The following is a 21,761-nucleotide window of genomic DNA, read 5'->3' on the forward strand; positions in this document are numbered from 1 at the left end:
TTCTGCAGCTCCTTTCGTACAATACGAAACAAAGTATCCAGCGATCTTGCCCGAGAAGCATCCAATCACGTTTCTTCTCGTAGAGTCGTTCCACTGCCGATTTCGTCATGCGAATAGGGAAACCATTACGAACGAACTACGACAACGTTTCGACATACCCAGACTGAGAGCGCTGATTAGTCGAGTCATGCGAAGTTGTGCCTGGTGCCGAATAGCGAAGGCATCCCCAAAACCACCTGTAATGGGCCCTCTACCAGAAGCCCGTGTAACACCATTCATCCGGTCATTCACATACGTGGGACTGGACTACTTTGGCCCGGTGTTCGTAAAAGTCGGTAGGAGTCAGGCAAAGCGATGGGTGGCACTGTTCACCTGCCTTACCATCAGGGCGGTGCACCTCGAAGTGGTGCATAGCCTCAACGCTGTATCCTGCATCATGGCTATTCGTCGATTTGTATCTCGACGAGGTACCCCTGCTGAATTCCACACCGATAACGGAACCTGCTTTCAAGCCGCAAGTAAGGAGTTGGCCAGCGAGATAAAGTCTCGGAATGAGGAGATAGCTCTCACGTTCACCAGTGCGCAGACAAAATGGTGTTTCATTCCACCTTCTGCACCCCACATGGGCGGGGCGTGGGAACGTCTTGTGCGTTCGGTGAAGGCAGCGGTTGGGACAATACTAGACGCTCCTCGACGACCGGATGACGAAACCCTGGAGACCGTTCTGTTTGAAGCAGAGGCTATGATCAACTGTAGACCTTTAACGTACGTGCCTTTGGAGTCAGCAGACGAAGAATCTATCACCCCGAATCATTTTCTGCTTGGGAGCTCCAACGGAGTGAGAATTCGACCCACGGAACCTGTCCCAGAACATGCTACGTTAAGGAGTAACTGGAAGCTTGCTCAACACATCACCGATCAACTCTGGCGCAGGTGGATCAAAGAGTTCCTGCCTGTAATCACCCGCAGGTCTAAATGGCATGAGGAAGCAAAGGATCTACGAGTAGGCGATCTAGTTTTAGCAGTAAATGGAACTTTGAGAAACCAGTGGATTCGGGGCCGTATAATTCAGGTCTTTCCTGGGAAAGATGGCAGAGTTCGTCAAGCCCTAGTGAAAACAGCGACAGGAGTCCTGAAAAGAGCAGCGGTTAAGCTTGCGGTTCTTGACGTTGTAGAGAATTGTAAACCAGATTACGGCCCTTCAGAGACTTCAACCCTTCACCATGGTTTACGGGAGGGGGTATGTAACGACAAGTCCCGTCGTTCTGGTACCACTGCAACGAACTATCAATCCCACTTTCCATCCGTACAAGACTCACATTTGTCAAACCAAATGACTGGCACAATAGGTAGGCAATGATATAATGTGCATATAGCGGAGCGAGTCGAGTTATTATGTGAGTCAGAAATTTATTGACAAAATAGTGCATTCGGTTAAATGTTTCTTTATAATTGATTTTTTCTTATATCTACTATTTACAGTGCCTTAAATCTATAGTTTAATCTTAAATCTATCATGCAATTATGCCTAAATTTGTTATCTAAAAACTAGTAAGTACGGTCAATGAAATTGTAAACGTAACCTAAAGAGTGAAATTGTAATTACAGAATTAAATCAATATTCAGTGGAGCTGTAGATACGATCTATCCTGAATTTCAGTTCAGTACACCAAATTTGTAAGTTTACGATCTAATCTTAAAATGAATTTGATAAAATAAAAATCTATTTTTTAGCTTGAAGCGCACAAATCAAACAAATCGTGTAGCTATTGAGAGTTGGTGATTTCTGACCCCACAATAAGTTTGTTTGAAATAGGAATTAAAATAACAAAACTGATAACTAGATTTTTAAAGCATAACAACTAAAGAATAAGTGATTTTGCCATTGCAATAACAAAATAATAGCAAAAAGATTGTCAAAATAATAACAAATTTTAATATGATAGTGAATTACAGTGTATCAAACAATTGTCCGTACAGCAATTTTTTGGTCAAAATTAGCATTAGCATTAGCATTAAGCGAGTCGCACAAATTCGTAGGTGGTGCAGTCCTAGACCGCTGTTATGAGGGTTGCCTCCTTCCCGTCCGAACCAAAGCACAAAGATTTGGGACTAATCTCTGACTATTAGACAAGACTGACGCAATCCTCCAATGATCGAGAACTGTCCTGGCCACGTCCTTACGACTGCTGAGGAAAGGGAAAGGATGGTTAGTTTTGGACACCTATGAAAGATGTAGACATCTCTACGATCTCTCAGGCCTAGGTGTCACGGGAACTTGGGTGTTGTTAGTGGAAGGGTAAACTCCAAAGGATACGCTTGGTCAACGTTCAGGCGCACCGTAGTTGGACTTCTTAGAATCAGTTGTCTACCCAAATCATCCTGTTTTCCTCGTCGCCCTTGATGGCATTTGGTTGAATTGCTAGATTCTTCGGTTGAAAATCTGAAATATAAAATAATATTAACATCGAGCAATTTTTTGGTCAAAATAATTTTTTTTATTCTAATGTTCATAACTTTTTTATACGTCAATCAAAAACGCTGAAATTTTAACCAATCATGAATCAAATATTAAAGCTCCATTGGTGAAATTTTGAGCGAGATCAAATAAGTTTTCTGAAAGTTATAGAACTTTTAGAAAAACTTATAAGATTTTTGAACCCATTTTTAAAACATATAATGTATGTACTTATGTACTTAGTACATATATACGTAGTATGTACACGATGAAACTTTTTCAATTTTTTTCAAAGACTTTCATATGCAGCGACTTTAGAGGTTTTATATTCAGTACAAAAAATATGAAAAATGAGCTTATGTAGTTGACGATGTTTAAAAATTTACCATATTTTGCACATATATTCTGCCAAACGTTAACCACCAATAAAAGTGCATTAACTGAATGAAAAATACCGTCAAGGCGCCATTCATCGTGTGCCTTCGAATATTTTTTCATTATTTCCATAATACGATTGAATGATATGACAATTTCCCTTCAATTTCACCATTACAACACTAATGTATTGTTACCATGTCAAAACGCTCATTAGAAACATTTAAAAGTATCATTTTGACACTAAAGTGTGTTTACATGAAGCGGGTTTCTGCTCGTTCACTGCATTCATAGTGAAAAAACGAAAACTGCGCTAAGGTGATTTAACCCTTTGGAGCCGAATAGTTTCGCCACTGCTGCCGCAATCTCGCTGGTCTGGAATACGTTTGTTATGCTCGTTTTCATTGCCGGGGTCATATTGACCCCTCCGGCTCCAAAGGGTTAAGCGATAAACTAAATGTAGTAACGTTTTTATTCCACCAAGAAGCAATTAAATTCACATATCAGGTATGTATTTTGCATTACCGAAGTAAGTTTAACAAGAAAGTACGATTATTCGTACTTTTTAATTGAAACAAAAAGGCACGGTTAATAGGTACCCTTAAAATCAATGGTCTCCATTCACCGTGCCCCATATTGAAATTGAAAATTTGAACATTCGTTTTTCTAATAAAATCTTGCAATTTAAACGAAGAAAATTCCCTTGGCTGGGTTGTTTTGATAAATTTAAACAAAATAGAATAAAATTTCTCATACACGGTGGATGGGTCACTACTACCACGGTGAATGGTGACCTACCACGGAATCAGGCGACCTTACTACCCTCTACTAATTGTACTATATCATCAAATTTTGTGAAAAATTTTCTACTTCTGTGGATATTGCTTTAATTTTAACCTATAATGAAGGCAATTAAAAGCGGCACCAACAATGTTTATAAGACTGGTGTCAAATGACAGCCCTTATTTGCCCCGAACCCTCTTAGATCCACGGTGAATGGTACCTTGACGGTACATAGGACCTACTATTCCTATGTAGTTTAGTAGGTCCTGCATAAAAATATTACATTAAGAGAGTTTGAAAACGTTGAAAACACTTGGCACTTTTATTGATCAAAATATGATAAATTTCCAAATGAAAAAGTTCCATCGAGTACATATAGAGACAACATGTTTTAAAAATGTTTTCAAAAATCTAATAAGTTTTACTAAAACTTCTATAACTTTTAGAAAACTTATTCAATCTCGCTCAAACTTCTACCAATGGAGCTTTGATATATGATTCTTGATTGATCAAAGTTTCAGGGTATTTGATTGTTGTATCCAGCTTTTTACGCTAGCTTGCCATAAATTATGATGACATTTCTTGCCGACACCATAAATACTATTATGGTAAAATCAAAGCAAGCTTTGTTCAAAATTCTGTATTTACATCGTGAAACGTCAACAATTTTCACTCATTTGAAGAAATATGAATTATGTTTTTTAAATGATTTCATACTTAATATTTATATTTTTAGGTTGAAAAAGAACTAATGACGATAGCTGGTGGCTGGGCTACCATTTAGGAATGCAGTTGTTAGAGATCCTATCCAGATGCATGCCTTTTTGGAGTTTTATCACAACACCGTGGAGCACCCGGTTCGTTGACTTGATGATTTCTGGCCAGATAGTTCTCCCACAATTGCTCGAGTAATGAGGCGCTGTTCATTGACTCATTTTTAGCCTTCTCAGAAACCCCCCTCCCTCCCACTCGTAGACGTTTGGTCATATCAGGTTTTCGAAATTTTCCAGACCTCATCTGGGTAACATGCCCCCAGAGTCTACGTGGGGTATGGACAGAATTTGACGGTCTTCTATCATAGCTTTCTAATGGAAGGGGCTTTTTTATACTACAACAGACCGAGAACGGAACAAAACCAAGCAGAGGCAAAAGCTTAGTTCCCTTTTTAACGATATTATTTATCATGATTTTCACAACGTTAGGTACAGCACATGAAACCAAAATTACCTATCTTCCTAAAGAATGGTCAGAATTATGCACAGCCCGTTGTACTAATAAAAGTAATCACATTTAATTACCAGGAAAATTCTTTACGTAGGAGGACATTTCAGACTGCTTCTATCAACTGGACTTTCACACATATAAATTTGGTAGAGCACGTAGAGCATAATTTAACTGGCGCTTCTCGTTTTGATATTGTCCTCGAATACATGAAAAAAAGTCGAGCTAGAACAACCCTTTTATTTTGCGTCCAATTGTCCAAATCTTCCTACAAGAAGTCATAAGCGTTTCAAGATGCCTAAAATAATAAAAAATGCAATTAATTACAAAACCAAAATTATTCAAACTTGAAAACAAAATGATAGAAAGTATTGGCAGTTTCCAAACACAAGTGGTGAAAATTTTTGACAGTTGGATCAACAACCTATATTTTCGGCCTACTTAGATTTAACTATAAAATATGTCGGCAAGAAATGTCAAAATCGAATCACCCCTCGTTGTTTTATGGCTAGCGTAAAAAGCTGGATAAAAAAGTTATGATCTGTTACTCGGGGGCAGATCGCCCCTTATTACAGCCCTGGATGCCAGCTAGTCAGAGCCCAAGCTCCTATGCTCTCAGGGTCGGCAAATATCGCTTTCAAGGGCTCTTTCATTCAGAAACTGGTATAAATACTGAACCAAATACCATTTTAACTTATTTATTATTTTTGCACTTACTCTATCCGGGTGTGTGTGTGATTGTGGGTGGGGTAGTTGGGCCGGCCGGCTACGCACTGCGATGGACGGTGGACCGTGGACGATGGACGGTTGACCGTTGCGGGTCCGTGGGTGGATGCCGGAAGCGAGGGTTCGTCTGTTTGTCCGGGCCGGACTGGTGCCACGTGGGAAGAAACGTGGATGACGATCGGTGTACGGAGATCATGCGGGGATGGTTCGGACGAGCTTCTGTTCCGAACGAGGGCTGCTACTGAGCTACCGGGGTCCGTAATGGCCGATAACCGGCGAGCCCGGAGCCGGCGGACGGGGAACCGGGCGATGTCCGGTGAACTCAGTTTCTGGTGTCGATTACCGGTGAGGACTGGCAGATCGGGAACTCTAGGAACCGTGGGAGTGTTGAGCGGTGTCTTTAGGCGGAGGGCGGCCGCGGTATCATGCCCTTTTTCGGCCGAATCGGCCTTCTCTTGGGGCACGAGGGCGATTCACCGGCTACTGGGCTAACCTCTTGCCGTTAATCCTCTGGGTCCTGAACAACACGAGTAACCGGTACAAAAGTGGGATTAGAGCGCTACTAGGGTGGATTTCTTAAACTATTCATACCATTGTTTTGGTGAATAGCCATCTCAGACCCTTGTAGCCTTCTTGCTCTATCTATCCCTTTCCCATGTTCCCCTTTATAATTTGCCCCAATCGCTGATATGTGGCAATACAATTTGCTGTTTGGCAGTGCGTACGAGGGGTGTTGGTTTGTGTAATGGTGGTTTGTTAACAAATTATGTTTCGGTTGCATTAATTTAGTACTATTTTTAAATTTGAATTCTAGAGTGTGCATGCTTTTAAAAATAACTTTTAATTTATAGGATATACAATTTATTTTAATTAGTTTTATACATTGTACTATTTTTAACAAATATACATCTATATATATAAAAATGAGTTTGAATTCCCTTTGAGGCAACAAAACTTACGACCGGGTTAACCGATCAGCATGACTTTTGCACGGTTCGGTTCATATTCGTGATGGCTGTGTTTATATGTACAAAACGTTACGAAAAATCAACTTAAAAGAAGAGCAATTGCATAGTTACTGAAAGTCTTATTAGCGGGGAAGAAATTCAAAACGATCGCAATAAGACCAATCTAGAGTGCGGTGAATGAGCCCACAACAGTTGTCAAACCATCACAACCAAAATGGCAGTACAACGTCTGCCGGGACAGCTAGTTAAACATAAAGTTTTATATCACAACGGTAACAGATCATTTGAATGAAAAATTATTTTGACCAAAAAATTGCTGTACGGACAATTGTTCGATACACTGTATGTTATTGTTTTGATATTATATCTGATAGTATGATAGTAATACATAATATGCGAGGTATGCACTCCAAACGAAATCGCTCAAGTAATTTTACAAAAATATGCCCCGTTAAGGAGAAACAATGACAAATAAATTTATTTAAGAAAAATATTTTCTGTAAACACTCAAATGTAAGCTAGATCAGTTGTCTTGAAAATATGGTACAGCATTACCTATTGTTAAAATTATTGCAAAAAAATCGTGAGAAAATTTAGTATATAGGTTTTCAGTTGATAAACATATGTTTTGATATCAAAATAGGATTGATATAAGCTAAAATAAATAGTACTGTGTAAGAATAAAGACGTTTCTTAATGCTTCTGAAGTATAACTGTATAATACTAGAATTATTGAATGAATTAGAAGACTTTCAAGCGAAAGAACTGCAAGAAGAGTTGGAATTTTTGTACCCTGTTAATTTAAATCAGATGTTCATACACAAATTCATGAAATAGTCAAATAAATGACTTAATTAATTCAATCTAAATAAATATATTATAAATGAGTCTAAGTTTCGAACCACATTCATTTTTATCATTAGAACGTCTAAATTTTAAAACAAATAGTTCATGCTAAAAACTTTAATACTTTGGGTGCCATTTCTCAAAATGTGAGGCGTCCAATGTATGTTATTTCAGATAGAATACAGTCTAGATTCTAGAAGATATTTTGATCTATTAGAAGACGTAATAGTAGTAAACGCTGTGATTTGTGCAAGTGATACTATCATATTTCATCAAAACAATACATAAATACTAGACTGGGTCAGCAAAGTCGATTTTTTTGGAACAAAGCTTTTTCGATTCATTTTAGCGTCCAAAGCAACTGTGCAAAATTTGGGAGCGATTGGTTGCTTCCCCGTATTCCGCTTTGTGATTGAAATTTGTATGAAATTTAGTATGGGAAAACGTGCTTTTTTTGCATTTTTCTCATAAATTGAAATTTTTCGTCTAAAACGATCTAACCATTGACGTTAAAGTATAGCCTAGGATAAGCCGAGAAACTTTGCCGAAGACCGCAAAGTGATCCGACACTTGTGAAAAAAGTTATAACGTACAGATTGCCCAGTGGTGCTTAACATTTAACATGTAAAGGAAATACATCAATAATAAAATCTCAAGTTTTGGCCTAAGTTACCAGGCGAATAACTTTTTTTACAAGCGTCGGATCACTTTGCGGTCTTTGGCAAAGTTTTTCGGTATATTCTAGGCTATATTTTAACGTCATCAGTTACATGGTATTAGACAAATAACACTTCAGAGGAAAATAACTACACAAATCTCAATTTGGAAACATTTTCAATATTATAACATACTAGCTGACCCCGGCAAACTTTGTCTTGCCTACTGCGTTTTCTTTTGACGTTTATAGTCTTTAGCCAAGTCCGAGTCCCAGTTCAAAATGTATGAAGAATGGATTTTCAAAAACTCAATTTGTCCATGTTTTATGGCTCATAAACCTTCCTTGGGTGAAAACTAACAGAACAAAACTAAGACGACCCAAATCGGACCCTCCGTTTGCAAGTTATGCGCGGTCCCACGTACGCCATTTCACTTTTAAATATATAGATTTGTATGAAATGCATGTAAAATTAATGTGGTAACACTTCTGAAAACAATTAAATTTATGATTTACATGTCGATGTTTACATACACATAGATTGTGTTGAAGATTTATCGAAATTTAATAGTTTTTTTGTGTAATTCTAAAAAAATGTACTATTTGGCTAAACTAATTTCTAGGCAAATATTCTATTTTTCTAGAATAAAAATCCGAGGTACATGAAAGTTCGATGATAATCAAAATTTTGACACCGTGAATCATTTTATGGCAATATCGGTCTATTTCTACTCATAGTGTAAGGGAGTAGAGATCAAAGTGGATAATGAAATGATAGGTATGATAGTATTCGCTACGTAGCGAACAAGTGTGAACATTTTATAGAAGGTGAAATTAGGCAAGTAGGCAAGTTGAACGAACGAATACATCGAATGCGTGAAACTTCTGCCGTACGATCTGTGCTTTTAAACAGATCGGCTTGGTTGGTAGTTCATACCACCTTACCAAGACTGGCAAAAGCTTCAGGCACCCGACTGCCTATGTATTGTTCTGTTTTCATCACAAGTTCTATCGATCGGTAGCTTTTTCGGAATTCACACTCCGTTCATAGGTGTATGCCTTGCCTATATCACGGCGTGTTCTTCCTATAGGGGAGACTGAGGAGACTTGATCCCTGGGGAGACTTGTTCCCCCCATATTTTCTCGGAATCAAAACAAGTTTTCTTCTAGCATATATTTTTTTCAAAACTACATCTGGACTGACGACAATGTTTTGACTACTAGAGATTTTGATTGTGCATTGCATTATTGTTTAATGGCTGATGGTTTGTTTTCAGTCCTTCAGAAATCTTTTGGGCGAATCCCAAAAATCTCTATAACTTTGTGAAAATTGAACCAAATCGTGTTAAAATTTCACAGCACATAGTATAAATAAAATACTATCAAACTTATTTATCCAAATAAGGCTGTTACATAACTATTTTAAATAATGCAGCTTAGTATATACAACAGGGACATGGGAAGACTTGATCCCTCGAGGATTTACACACACATTATACATGTGAAAAATAAAATTTTATTTGGAAGCCTCTATTTACTCGGAATTCTAGTATGTTCAATGATAAAAAGTGTCAGATAATTATTTTTTTATTACACACCATAAAAAGGGGGATCAAGTCTCCCCATTTTCAAAATGCAGCATATCCTTAACAATTTAAGGAAATCTTACAATTTCAAATACTCCATATTCATCAAAAATACAAGAAAACTTGAAAAGAAAATGAATAGGAAGCTTCTGGAGTTATTTCCATTTAAATTGACCATGTGCTCAAAAGGGGATCAATTGTGACCCATTTTTGAAAAATACATCATTGGACATGCCTCCATAAAAACACAGTTTTGAAAATTTTAACAATAATTTAAAGTCCTTCTGTTATGTATAAACTTGTAATAGATATTTACCTGCCATTCAGTACGAAAAACGGACCTAGTTTCGTGTTTTTCTTAAAGTTATCGACAAATTAAGAAAAATGGATCAAGTCTCCCCAGTCTCCCCTAAGCTTTTTCGATCTTATTGGATAAAACACTTTTCTTTTTTTTAGCCAAACTTTTTGTATCATATTATGATTTATCGACCATCTGCATCTTGAAAAGCATTCTGATTGCTTCCCAGCAAAAACATCTCCAGTAAATGAAATGCTATTTAACAGCCGAAAGCTTTTGGATAGCACAGCTTATGCTGAATCATGGCAACTATGCATTCGAACTGCTTATGTAGGGCAGTAATCAATTCAAATGCTTAATACGGTCTGCTGTAGGGCTTATTCAAATGATTATTGGTTATCTGGGATGAGTATTTCTCGTAGATTTGTTCTAGAAAACACGAAAAAAATATTCAAGTGGGCGGGTGACTTAGCTGTAGGTATATACTGATTTTTTTTAAATAATTGTTTTTCCACAGATACCGTGACTCGGTTTGTGGCTGCCGCTTTCCATCGTCGGTCACGGTGAATGATCACAAGATCAGTGTTGGTAAACACTCAAATTCTCAAATCTCATGATTGTGTTGTTTCACGCGCGATTCTTGACTCGCCATACTCACCGACGAAAAAATCATGCATGAGTTCACTCGTGATTTCACTCATTGCTATATCTCTTGGTGTTCTTATTATTTACATCGAAGTTTTAAAAATAATATGATAGAACAAAAGTAAATCTAGCGCACAACAACATTGAATGCCGTTCAAATTGATTAAGATTCGTTTTACAAGCGAACGAGACTTTGGCGCTTCACTCGTGAGAGCGAGGTTTCGCATAAAATTCTCGCGCGTGAGAAAACGATTCAGAATCGCGCGCGAGTTTACTCACGCAGGAGCGGTTCATGAGTGTGCTTTGAGTGTAATTTTACCAACACTGCACAAGATCACACTGTACCTGGTCCCATCGTGCTCTTTTCGTTCCACGCCTTCTAGTGACATCTGAACAAGTGTCGAACTCCCACTTTGTAAGGTTGTTGTCCGGCATTCTTGCTAAATATGCCCTGACCACTGTAACAAACCGTCCAGCTTTGACCACCTCTGTGGCGCAATGAGTTTCCATCACGCTAAAACTGCTCAGCACTAAAATGTGTAAGACCTACTCATAAGTGCATAATTTCCAGACCACACAAAAATGTGTAGCAGTTACACATTCTCAAAAAACAGCTCGTACACTCTTCTAGATGCGAAATGTTGATTTTTTTTTTTTTGTTTTCCAAGGTCACTAGTAATCCTACCTAAGGGCCCATATAGCCGAGGCGGTAAACGCACGGGTATTCAGCATGACCATGCTGAGGGTGACGGGTTCGATTCCCGGTCGGTCCAGGATCTTTTCGTAAAGAAAATTTCCTTGACTTCCTTGGGCATAGAGTATCTTCGTGCCTGCCACACGATATACACATGCAAAATGGTCATTGGCAGAGGAAGCTCTCAGTTAATAACTGTGGAAGTGCTCGTAGAACACTAAGCTGAGAAGCAGGCTTTGTCCCAGTGAGGACGTTACGCCAAGAAGAGAGAGAGAGAGTAATCCTACCTAGATTGGCGTACAAAATTTTTTGCGATTTTAACAATTTTGCGGTCACTGGAGCTGATTTTGTAAATGTGCAAGGGTTACACATTTTTGGTGTAGTCTGGAAATTATGCACTTTAGTGCTGAGCGGCGTTAGCGTGATCACAGAGGGCTGAAATTTTGGGAATCTAGGTTCGAACTACCTGGCTTTCAAATGGTATATAAGACACGTTATTCAAAGCAAGTAAATTTTTCGATTTTTGGCCACCACTTTCCCCATAGTGCACCTTCTGAATGCTGGATTCATCCCATAGAGTGCAGCGAACTAGTGATCCGCAAAACAACGTTCTCAAGCAAAGTCCATGTCACGTGTCCATAGAGGACCACCGATATTATAAGCGTTTTGTAGGCACATTCTTGGGTACCTACATTTTACCGTTGGTGAATCTTTTTTTTTATCCACATTGTTGTTAGCCGTCGGAAAGGATCTAAGGTAGACGAATTCCTCCACTATCCACATTTATTGTAACGATATTTCCTAAATGCATTCAACTAGGTATTTGCAGATCCCATTGTGAACACTAGTCTCTGTCCAGCAACTACCATGTCTAAATCGCCGTGGTACCGGCCGTGTTTTTGCAACCTTTTAGAGAAGATCGGTTAATCTACCCCGGTGTGAACTTTAGGCGTAGGTTGAGAGGGAAGGGGGGTTTACTTCTGCAAACCTAAGCGTTTGTACTCTAGGAGAAGCGGCTCACAACAGCGTCTGTTTCCCATGTTAGAGGCGTCTGATCGACTCTTAGCTCAACTGTGCGCTATGGCCTCTGGAAAGTAAGGGATTGGTATTTGGCCCTGACCAGCCGTAAAAAAAGAATTGTAACGGAAAACCAATTGCATGATTTGGTATTTGTTAATTTATATTTTCTTTTTCCCATTTTATTGAACGTAAATACCATCTGTATCAAATTATCATGTTGTTTTCTTTGTATCTTATTCCAGATCTTATTCTCCGGTACTTATGTAACATACCACACGATCGAAAGTTTCTCCTCCCCCCAACGGTGAGAGTACTTCAAAGGTAAAAAGAACATTGTAAAATGAATGTTCCGTTTTTTGTTATAAAGATTGCTTTATTTCGTTACATCCTTAGTTCAATCGCAGAATTGGAAGATTTTTCCGCATACAAAGCAGCTAACGGATTTGAAGCAATCAGCCAGTACGCAAACAACCTATTCACAAAACCATGGCGGAAGGAGTACAAAGTGATCAAGGTAGTATTTCCACTAGAAGATAGGCAAAACATGTATTATTCTACTTTTCCAATAGTGTGTTCTTGCACATGGTTTAACCCTTTCAGGACGGTTGGGTCATTTGCACCTCGCTGACGCGTTCTACAGCTTAACATATTCCAAATATTATGTCTGCATGTTTATATAGTTATTGTTAGTTCTTGTCAGTAACATTAGAACATGAAATCTTCTAGATGTACTCTGGCTTCTACCAGCACGAAATAGCGGCCAATCTGATAGGAGCTGAGGTGCTGTTCGAGGAGATGGGTTACCGAACGATGCCAAACCAAACAATGGTTCTTGAGGAACCCATCTGCCCTGATCGAGTTACCAACGTTTCGAGGGATGCCTTAACGGCTAACGTCGAGTGCCGGGTAATATACAACTGCACAGAACAGCGAAATTTACGGAGTTCTCTATAATTGTTAATGATGTTTGCAGATCATGAAGAAAATTTATCATGGACTGTCTGAAATGTCCCTTCGGGTTAACTGGTGTGATATCTACAATTTCCGGGAGAGCAATACAAGTACATAAGTTGATTATATTTATGTCGATGAAGTCTTACGGTGAACATTATATATTTTCAGTGGATATTGAGCAATCTATACAACACATGGCTGCATTGATTCAGGAAAAGCATCAGAAAACCCAACAAGCTAGGCGAAAAGGTATTTACAGACGGTTTTCTAGAGAAACATCGTATATTTCAAATTTTTGGGAATTTGAAAATTATTTGTAGTTCATTACGTACGAATAACATGTAGATCAAACCCCCAATCATAACATTCACATGTAGTATAACATTTTCACTATGTAGTACCTCTAACATTTGTTAGTTTTGTTGAATCATTATACTATTACGTGTCCCATTGCAATCAGCTACTAGACAATCTGATTTATTCCTCATCCTTCTCATGTCACTTGAATGCAATGAATCATTATTCGATAGTCTAATCACTAAACGCTTCACAAGTCATATATAGGTTGTATATGTTGAGTTTATTTTGTTGAAAATCGCAGCAAGCAGTATACGTTAAGGTATATCTTTTTAGGAATAATAATGAAAAAGTAAAAAAAAACTATTTTGATTTGTAATTAAATTACCTTTTGCCTGAAATCCAACTATTTTTCACGTGAATTTTCCGTAAGCAGCTAATTGAAGCGACTTTTAATAACCGAGAAAAAAAAATCGAAGGCACACTAGCTTATTTTCTTTCCTTAGCCCTGAACTGCAATAACTGATATGACCTTCTAAAAAAATGTTTTTGAACATTAAAAACTGGTGTTCCGAGTTCCGAAATCTTCCTACTTCTTATATATTTTGGTCGAAAATCAGCTGAAATCTTCAGAGAGTTTTCCTTTTGCGCGAAGGTATAATCTAGGCGATTGTCCTGTGGAACTTTTTAACTTTTGTGTTGTTGGACCGGTTTAACCAGCTCATACTTTGTTGTAAATGCATTCACTCCCAGTCTGAATTTTGTACGGACAAAAGTCTACTAGGGGGACGGGTCTGAGATAAACAAAAATGAGTCTACGAAGCTGTTCCCAGCTCGCGTGTTTTGTCTCAGCTTCGGTAGATGCTATAGTTCTTTTCAAATTTTGGCACCATAAATCCTTTCCAACACATCTCGGCGCGTATGGGGGTACTTCCGATGATGTTAAGGAATCCCTCAAATACTATACAGTATTTGTCTGAGTCAATTTCAGAACTTGAGTAGTAAAAAGCAAACAAAATAGAAATTAAAAACAAATAACGGTTGGGCGCTGTCCACTAGGAAAAGGCGATTTCCAAAATGAGTCTACGTACACTCAGTAGCAAAAAAAAGCCGAGCTGATTTTTTCTCCCAAAACCCGTCATGTTCAATCTGCTGCAACTTTGGCAATTTTTAATATTTTTGGCGGCAGCCAATTAATCGTCCCATAATAAATTAAAAATTTTCCATAAATAATTCGAAAATTGCCAATAAATAAATAGGGGTGGAAGCAATAATAAACTATAAAAGTTTCATAAACAATTCAAAAAGCGCATAAATAAATCAAAACTTCCCATAAATAATTGATTTTCGAGCAATAAAAAATGTCAGAATTTTCACAAATAAATAAACAATTGCAATAAAAACTATATTTTTTCCAACAAAAAATTTCGAACATACTACATCTTAGAACTATGATAGAAAAACTGAAACTATTGTGCAAATTAACAGACAATCGCTTGCTGTACGAACTCGCTAACGCTCGTCGGACTTTACAAAAGGATAACATCTCTGTTCGCATTATACCGGGCAAATTCTTGGATCTGTGGATTGCCTAGAACCGAATCGACGCAGTTACGGCGCATCGGCTTTCGGAAACTTCGGCGGCCTTCTGCCGCCTCAGCTCCTCAATCCTCTATGCGGCTTCGCCGCATGGCTCAACCGGTACTTTTACTTTACTCATTATTTCGTATTTATTGCTTAATTTTAAATTACTTTTTTGATGTTTTTCAATTGAGAATTTTTAAATTATTTATGGAAAAATCAGATTTATTTATGGAAAATTTAAACTTTTTTGTTGGAAAAAATATAGTTTTTTATTGCAATTGTTGATTTATTTGAGGAAATTCTGACATTTTTTATTGCTCGAAAATCAAATATTTATGGGAAGTTTTGAATTATTTATGCACTTTTTGATTTGTTTGTGGAAATTTTATAGTTTATTATTGCTCCCACCCCTACTTTTTTATTGGCAATTTCTGATTTTGTTATGGGAAATGATCACTTTTTATGAGTCGTTTATATTTTAGCCATTTTTGGCTGAAAATTTTACCACTTCATTATCAATATATTGATAATGTATGGTCAAAATTCCAAAATGTTAGAAATTATATATTTTGAGTTATAACAATAGGACAGATTGGTGAAGTACTAGATTTGTAGTAATGAGCTGAATTTTAGTATGGTGAGAAGGTCAATTCTCCGTTTCTGCAAAGAAATGGTACAAAAAGCGTGGGTATTATGATTCCTTGCTTAATTTGATGCTGTTTGAGCAAAACTTTGGAAAACAGTGTTGTTGTTTTCTCCATTTCTTGCAACATAAACAACATAGTTATCCAAAGTTTTGCTCAAACAGCATCAAATTAGGCAAGGAATCATAATACCCACGCTTTTTGTACCATTTCATTGCAGAAACGGAGAATTGACCTTCTCACCATACTAAAATTCAGCTCATTACTACAAATCTAGTACTACACCGAACGTGCCCCATAGGACAGATCGGTGAAGTACTAGATTTGTAGTAATGAGCTGAATTTTAGTATGGTGAGAAGGTGGATTCTCCGTTTCTGCAATGAAATGGTGCAAAAAGCGTGGGTATTATGATTCCTTGCCTAATTTGATGCTGTTTGAGCAAAACTTTGGGCAACAGTGTTGTTGTTTACTCCATTTCTTGCAACATAAACAACATAGTTATCCAAAGTTTTGCTCAAACAGCATCAATTTAGGCAAGGAATGGCGCTTTTTGTACCATTTCATTGCAGAAACGGAGAATTCACCTTCTCACCATACTAAAATTCGGCTCATTACTACAAATCTAGTACTACACCGAATGTGCCCCATTGATATGAAAAAATCCATTTTTGGACATAGGGTGGGGCGGGGCAAGATGGGTCGCGGGGCAAGATGGGTCAGTGCCATTTTCGGGCGCATTACTCATGTTTTGATTATGTTAATAATTTTGTTAGATGACCAGCATGAACATACAAAAGTTTGGGGCATTGATTGAAAAATGATACACTCTCATTGGAAATGAAAAATAAAATGGTTTTTATCCATTTTTCTTATGCGATACATTCCATATATTCTCCATATAAACGGCCGCGGGGCAAGATGGGTCACCTTCAATTTTGAACGTATTTTTGGAGCATTCAAAAGTTATTTATTTTTTATTACAAGACTATCTAATAAATGACTTCAATCAAGCGGAATGAACGCTCAAAATTATAACTTAAAATTATGATAATTTTTTAGTAAAAACATCGATTTTCAAGTCGCCTCAGGACCACTCAAATCGTAAAGTTTTTTTATATTCCAAATAAATTTATAAAATGTTTACTAGTAGCTCTTGTTTACTCAGTATGGATATGGAGCATATTTGAATGCGGAACAAATCTTATATTTTGACGTTTTTCGTCGAGAAAATGTTAATTACTTAAAAGGTGACCCATCTTGCCCCGCACTTTTTTCACGGCACAAAATCGATCACTTTTTGAAACTGCTTGTTTAACATCATATTTTGTATTTAATGAACTTTTTATCGACTTTTAGCATAGCTAACTAGTGTATTAAAGAGTAGCGGACGAATGCAAACCAATCCGATTTGTATTTACAAAGTTATGGTGATCCATCCTTATGCGACCCATCTTGCCCCGCCCCACCCTACTTTTTTCAAAAATCCGTATTTCAATGAAAAAATTGAGTTGCATATATGAATGCGGAACAAATCTTATATTTTGACGTTTTTCGTTGAGAAAATGTGAATTACTTAAAAAGTGACCCATCTTGCCCCGCACTTTTTTCACGGCGCAAAATCGATCACTTATTAAGGACAAGGTATTTGGAGTACATTGCTCAAAATTTCTAGAGCATCGTTTTTTAGAACCGTTGAACGGATTTGGATTAAAATGCATCACGCTGTTGACAACCATTGAACAATTAGCGTGATGCATTTTCATCCAAATCCGTTCAACGGCTCTAAAAAAACGGTGCTCTAGAAGTTTTGAGCTATGTACTCTAAATACCTTGTCCTTAAAACTGCTTGTTTAACATCATATTTTGTATTTAATGGACTTTTTTATCGACTTTTAGCATAGCTAACTAGTGTATTAAAGAATAGCGGACGAGTACAAACCAATACGATTTGTGTTTACAAAGTTATGTGGGTTGGTGACCCATCTTGTCCCGCCCCACCCTACTGATAGCCATCTAGCTGCACTGCAGCGAAAGATAGTAGTTTCAGACCGTTGTTATTGTTGGCTCACCTTATCAATCATCCGGATGGAAAAAAGTCCTCTCTACCGACCTGAGCGTTGACGTCTCCGATAACAATTGATGTTGATCAAGCTGGGGAATTTGTCCTGTATTCTCAACACACCAATTCATTTGCTAACCAGTTTTCACCTTTTAAATACTTGCTTTATCTGCTTCCCGATCTGTAAAAAATCAACTCCATTTTCTGCCTCATCGCCGCTGCTATGGTAAAAGTTGTGTTTGGAGGAAGTATTGGTAGTGGGATTCACTGCCCTGAATTCACGTTATCCAGATATATGCCTTGATTACATAACTGATAGCTACGCTTACTCCAACCGTCTACAGATCACTAGCAATGACTCACTCGTCAATCTTCCGAGTTCGTTTAAAGTCCTGACCTTTCAAGGTAGAAAGTTGTAAGAACCAGAGCTCCTTCCAGGTTATCGCCTCACTATTTTGCAGCCCAGAGGCTACTGGTACACTAACGGTTTTCCACATTTTACATGATAACAAAAGATTTACTGGGGTTTTCTCAGTCACGTGATATTGAAGAACCCAGTTTGGTTTCGGAACCAATGACATTGTCGTCAGACTCAAAAAAGACAGAATTTCTCCTGAAGTAGCTGGATAGGATTCGGATAGGAAAAATGAATGTCAGTAATATCATAAATAATGTTTGTCATTTTAACACTTTCATTACGATCAATAACTATAACAAAGCACTAAACATTAACCATAATATTTTCTCGCTTTGACTGGATCCAGTGAAGGCTTCTACTCTAACCATGTTTAGTTCTTATAGTCGCATTTAGAAATATCTTTTTTTCCATAGTATAGTCACACATTTCCCTACCTTTTCATGTAGTTAGTATAATTGCATGCATTTTTGGTTTCAATTCTACGTATAGATATACGTTTCGCAGGCGAATCAAGTGAACCGAACATTTTTGTTTCTTTTTCTCTTTTCCAATTGGATCGCTACTATAGAATCGTATGGCAGTACGCTAGCGCCAGCAATTAGTTCTTGTAATTCTTGCAATCCGTATCAGTTTCATCCTCACATGCAGCAGCAACAGCAACAACAACCGCCGGCTCCTCCTATGGCTGTTCTCCCGCAGCAAACTCCTCCGATGTCCTTCTGCGGTCCTCAACCCTTGTACAATGCCGTTCCTCCATGTAGTATGCATAGTCAACCACCAGGCCTAGCTTACGGTTATCATCAACACAATAACTACCAAAGTTACCTGCCGAATTCCCCTTCTCAACCTCACGTTCACCCATCGGGTCAGTCCTCTGTAATTAATCCCCATCAACCTACTCCTTTGGGAGCAATACCCCATTCTAAATCTTTGGACCACTATCAAAACCCTGCCGCAGCTATGTACAACTTGACTGCTTGCATGCAACGGCACTCGATTGATCAGGCCTTTGATTATGCCGCAGCTGCGTCGGCATCGCACTACGGTGGACCGATGGGAATGGGCCCATCAGCTGGAACTTACGATGCAGTTGACAGTTGCAACATCCCATTCACCAATCATCCCTACAATGTGTCTGGGAACCGGTTTCCTCTGCCCTATAACCTTTCCGCCAACCTAGGTCCATGTATGAATGGCATGCCGGGAAAGCCAAACGGAAATGAATCATACTATCAAGCCAGTATTAACGGTTATCATCAGATGGCGCCATATTATCACCATCGCAACAGCAGCAATGGTCCTATTTTCGGACAACAAGCGCAACCCACTAGACATGCTGCCGACATATACATGAACCAAAACTTCGATCACTCTGGTACGCAAACTCCTACATCGATTCTGAGCAAAAAGAAAACATCCTACGACGATTATGAAGTTCCTTCAGTACGAAACGGCGGAGACGCCAAAAGCCCTGGAGACCTAATCTACATTGACACTCGAGAGCAAGCGAAGAAAGAACGAAAGAAATCCGACCGTGGCGTTAAGAACACGGATTTGCTAGTGGACTACGAAAGTGAGATGCTTCCGGAATCATTGGCTGAGCGAAATCAACATCAGCAGCATCGACACCACTATTTGCATCATCAGACATCGCGAAACTCACGGCAGTCCGACTTCGACAGCTACGAAGACGAACAGTTACAAACTGGAGCCAATCAGCGCGCTACAAATGTGACCAAGCGGATTACCAGTAAGAATCAAGACGGCATTGGTTCATACGAACAGTGGAACTACGTGTTCCAGAATTTGGAGAAACAGGGATACAACAAGGATTTGGGTGAAAGGGGTGACTTCTTGGTCGACGTAGATGGCGAAGAATATCCCGAAATCGCCGCTTCCAGCAGGAATGGTACAATCAAACGCAGCAGCAATGACAAACTGAAAGCTTTGAAGACCAGATCTGCAGACAAGGTCGATGGAATACGCATACCGTCGGTCAAGCAAACCCAATCAACCAAACACGATCGGGACAACGAACGAAACGAGGCAGTTGCTGCGCGAAATGCTCAAAAATCCCTATCAGTACAAAGAGTCGTTAAATCTTCTAGCAATAACCAGGTGGACAATAGCCATCCGAAAGCCAATAACGTTAGCAATCCAACAACCCTCTCTACTGTCGGTGGAACAATCAATAGACGAAATTCTATCACTCGCAAGGTTTCGACCTCTAGTAAGGAAAACGGCATATCGGCTAATGTGAGCTCAGGTGGTGGAATCTTGGTTAATCACAATACTTCTTCTAATTATACTCCGGCGTCTGCTTCGGGAAAGAAGAAAACCACCAGCTTCGACACGGCAGCGGCAACTATCATCAATCCGGACGATGACCGCAGCCCTAGCAGCAACAATAACGGTTATGGCGGAAGTCGCAACGAATGGAATTGTGAATTTTGCACCTTTTTGAACCCCGAGACCCGACGCATCTGTGAAATATGTGCCAAGAGCCGGGACTTTAATCTGAGCAGCAGCGGAACAACGACAACGGCAACCAGCAATGGAACAGCAACCTGCGTCTGAACAGAACTCGTACAATTGTGATCTAAGAGTGGGACAGAGAATAATTCGAAGATAAATCAACATTTTGAAATGGTTATGATCCGCGGAAAAAACCGCAAATTAATAATTCGCGACCAGCTTACAGGTCACCTAACTAGTCAGAAATCAAGAAATATATGAAACTTATTAAATATATATTGAAATTGTTATACATTACACTATTTTTAGATTACCTAAGGCAGAAAAAATCTAATGTCTAACATTTGTAGCAATTTCTAAACTAACTATTGTAAGCTCATGTTTCCCCAATTACAAAAATTTTAATAAAATAACTTTTCTTTGTTTGCTGTTGACAAGAGAAAACATGACTTTAATTTAAATTCCGAAATTCCTCACACAAATAACTATCAAACCGCTGCCAAAACTATATAGCGTTGCATTTCAAAGCGAAAGGAATGCACTTCGATGGGTAATGTGTACCTATCTATGCTTTAGATAAATACGTCGGATTTTCTCGTGCTTTTTTGTACCGGGTAGGTATTCTTCTCTAGTAGCTTTTTCCTAGCTGTTTGATGCAGGCATAGTTCCTGTTATGCATTACAGGAGACCTAACCAACATACACTCCCGATAAAAAGTTTGTAGTCAACCCCGTGTTACTTTTTTAAGGGAAGTGTAGAATTAGCGTGATGTTAAAATACACATAAATAAAAACAAAAAAAACTTTTAAGGGACGATTTCTTCACCCTGGCTTAAGCGTTAACCCTTTAAGGGGGAAGGGGTAACTATATTGCCACCAACTGTTTGTATTTTTTTTCTGTTTTATAACAATTTATTTTGAACTTCTTTTTTGGTTTACGCAAAATTGGGATTACTAACAACGCCTGGTATTTTTTTGGTACCGTAAACCGGGGTCAAATTGATCTCCGGGTTAAAATTGATCAGTCGGTTTTCAAGTAGATAAAGCATTTCTTA

General features: G+C 38.4%; 1 protein-coding gene across 2 annotated transcripts in view; it reads left to right on the forward strand.

Moving 5' to 3' along the window:
- Positions 1-21,151, forward strand: part of LOC109430606 (protein tamozhennic-like) — a 36,087-nt gene extending 14,936 nt beyond the window's left edge. For both annotated transcript variants that reach the window (XM_062852142.1, XM_062852143.1), the window contains exons 3-8: positions 12,518-12,596; positions 12,669-12,789; positions 13,002-13,181; positions 13,249-13,336; positions 13,398-13,478; positions 18,801-21,151. In XM_062852142.1, coding sequence (XP_062708126.1) covers positions 12,518-12,596; positions 12,669-12,789; positions 13,002-13,181; positions 13,249-13,336; positions 13,398-13,478; positions 18,801-20,809 — 2,558 coding nt within the window. In that variant the 3' untranslated portion in view covers positions 20,810-21,151. The remainder of the gene's footprint in view (positions 1-12,517; positions 12,597-12,668; positions 12,790-13,001; positions 13,182-13,248; positions 13,337-13,397; positions 13,479-18,800) is intronic.
- The last annotated feature ends 610 nt before the right edge of the window (positions 21,152-21,761 follow it).

This window comes from Aedes albopictus, chromosome 2, assembly GCF_035046485.1.
Source record: "Aedes albopictus strain Foshan chromosome 2, AalbF5, whole genome shotgun sequence".
Classification (NCBI taxonomy): domain Eukaryota; kingdom Metazoa; phylum Arthropoda; class Insecta; order Diptera; family Culicidae; genus Aedes; species Aedes albopictus.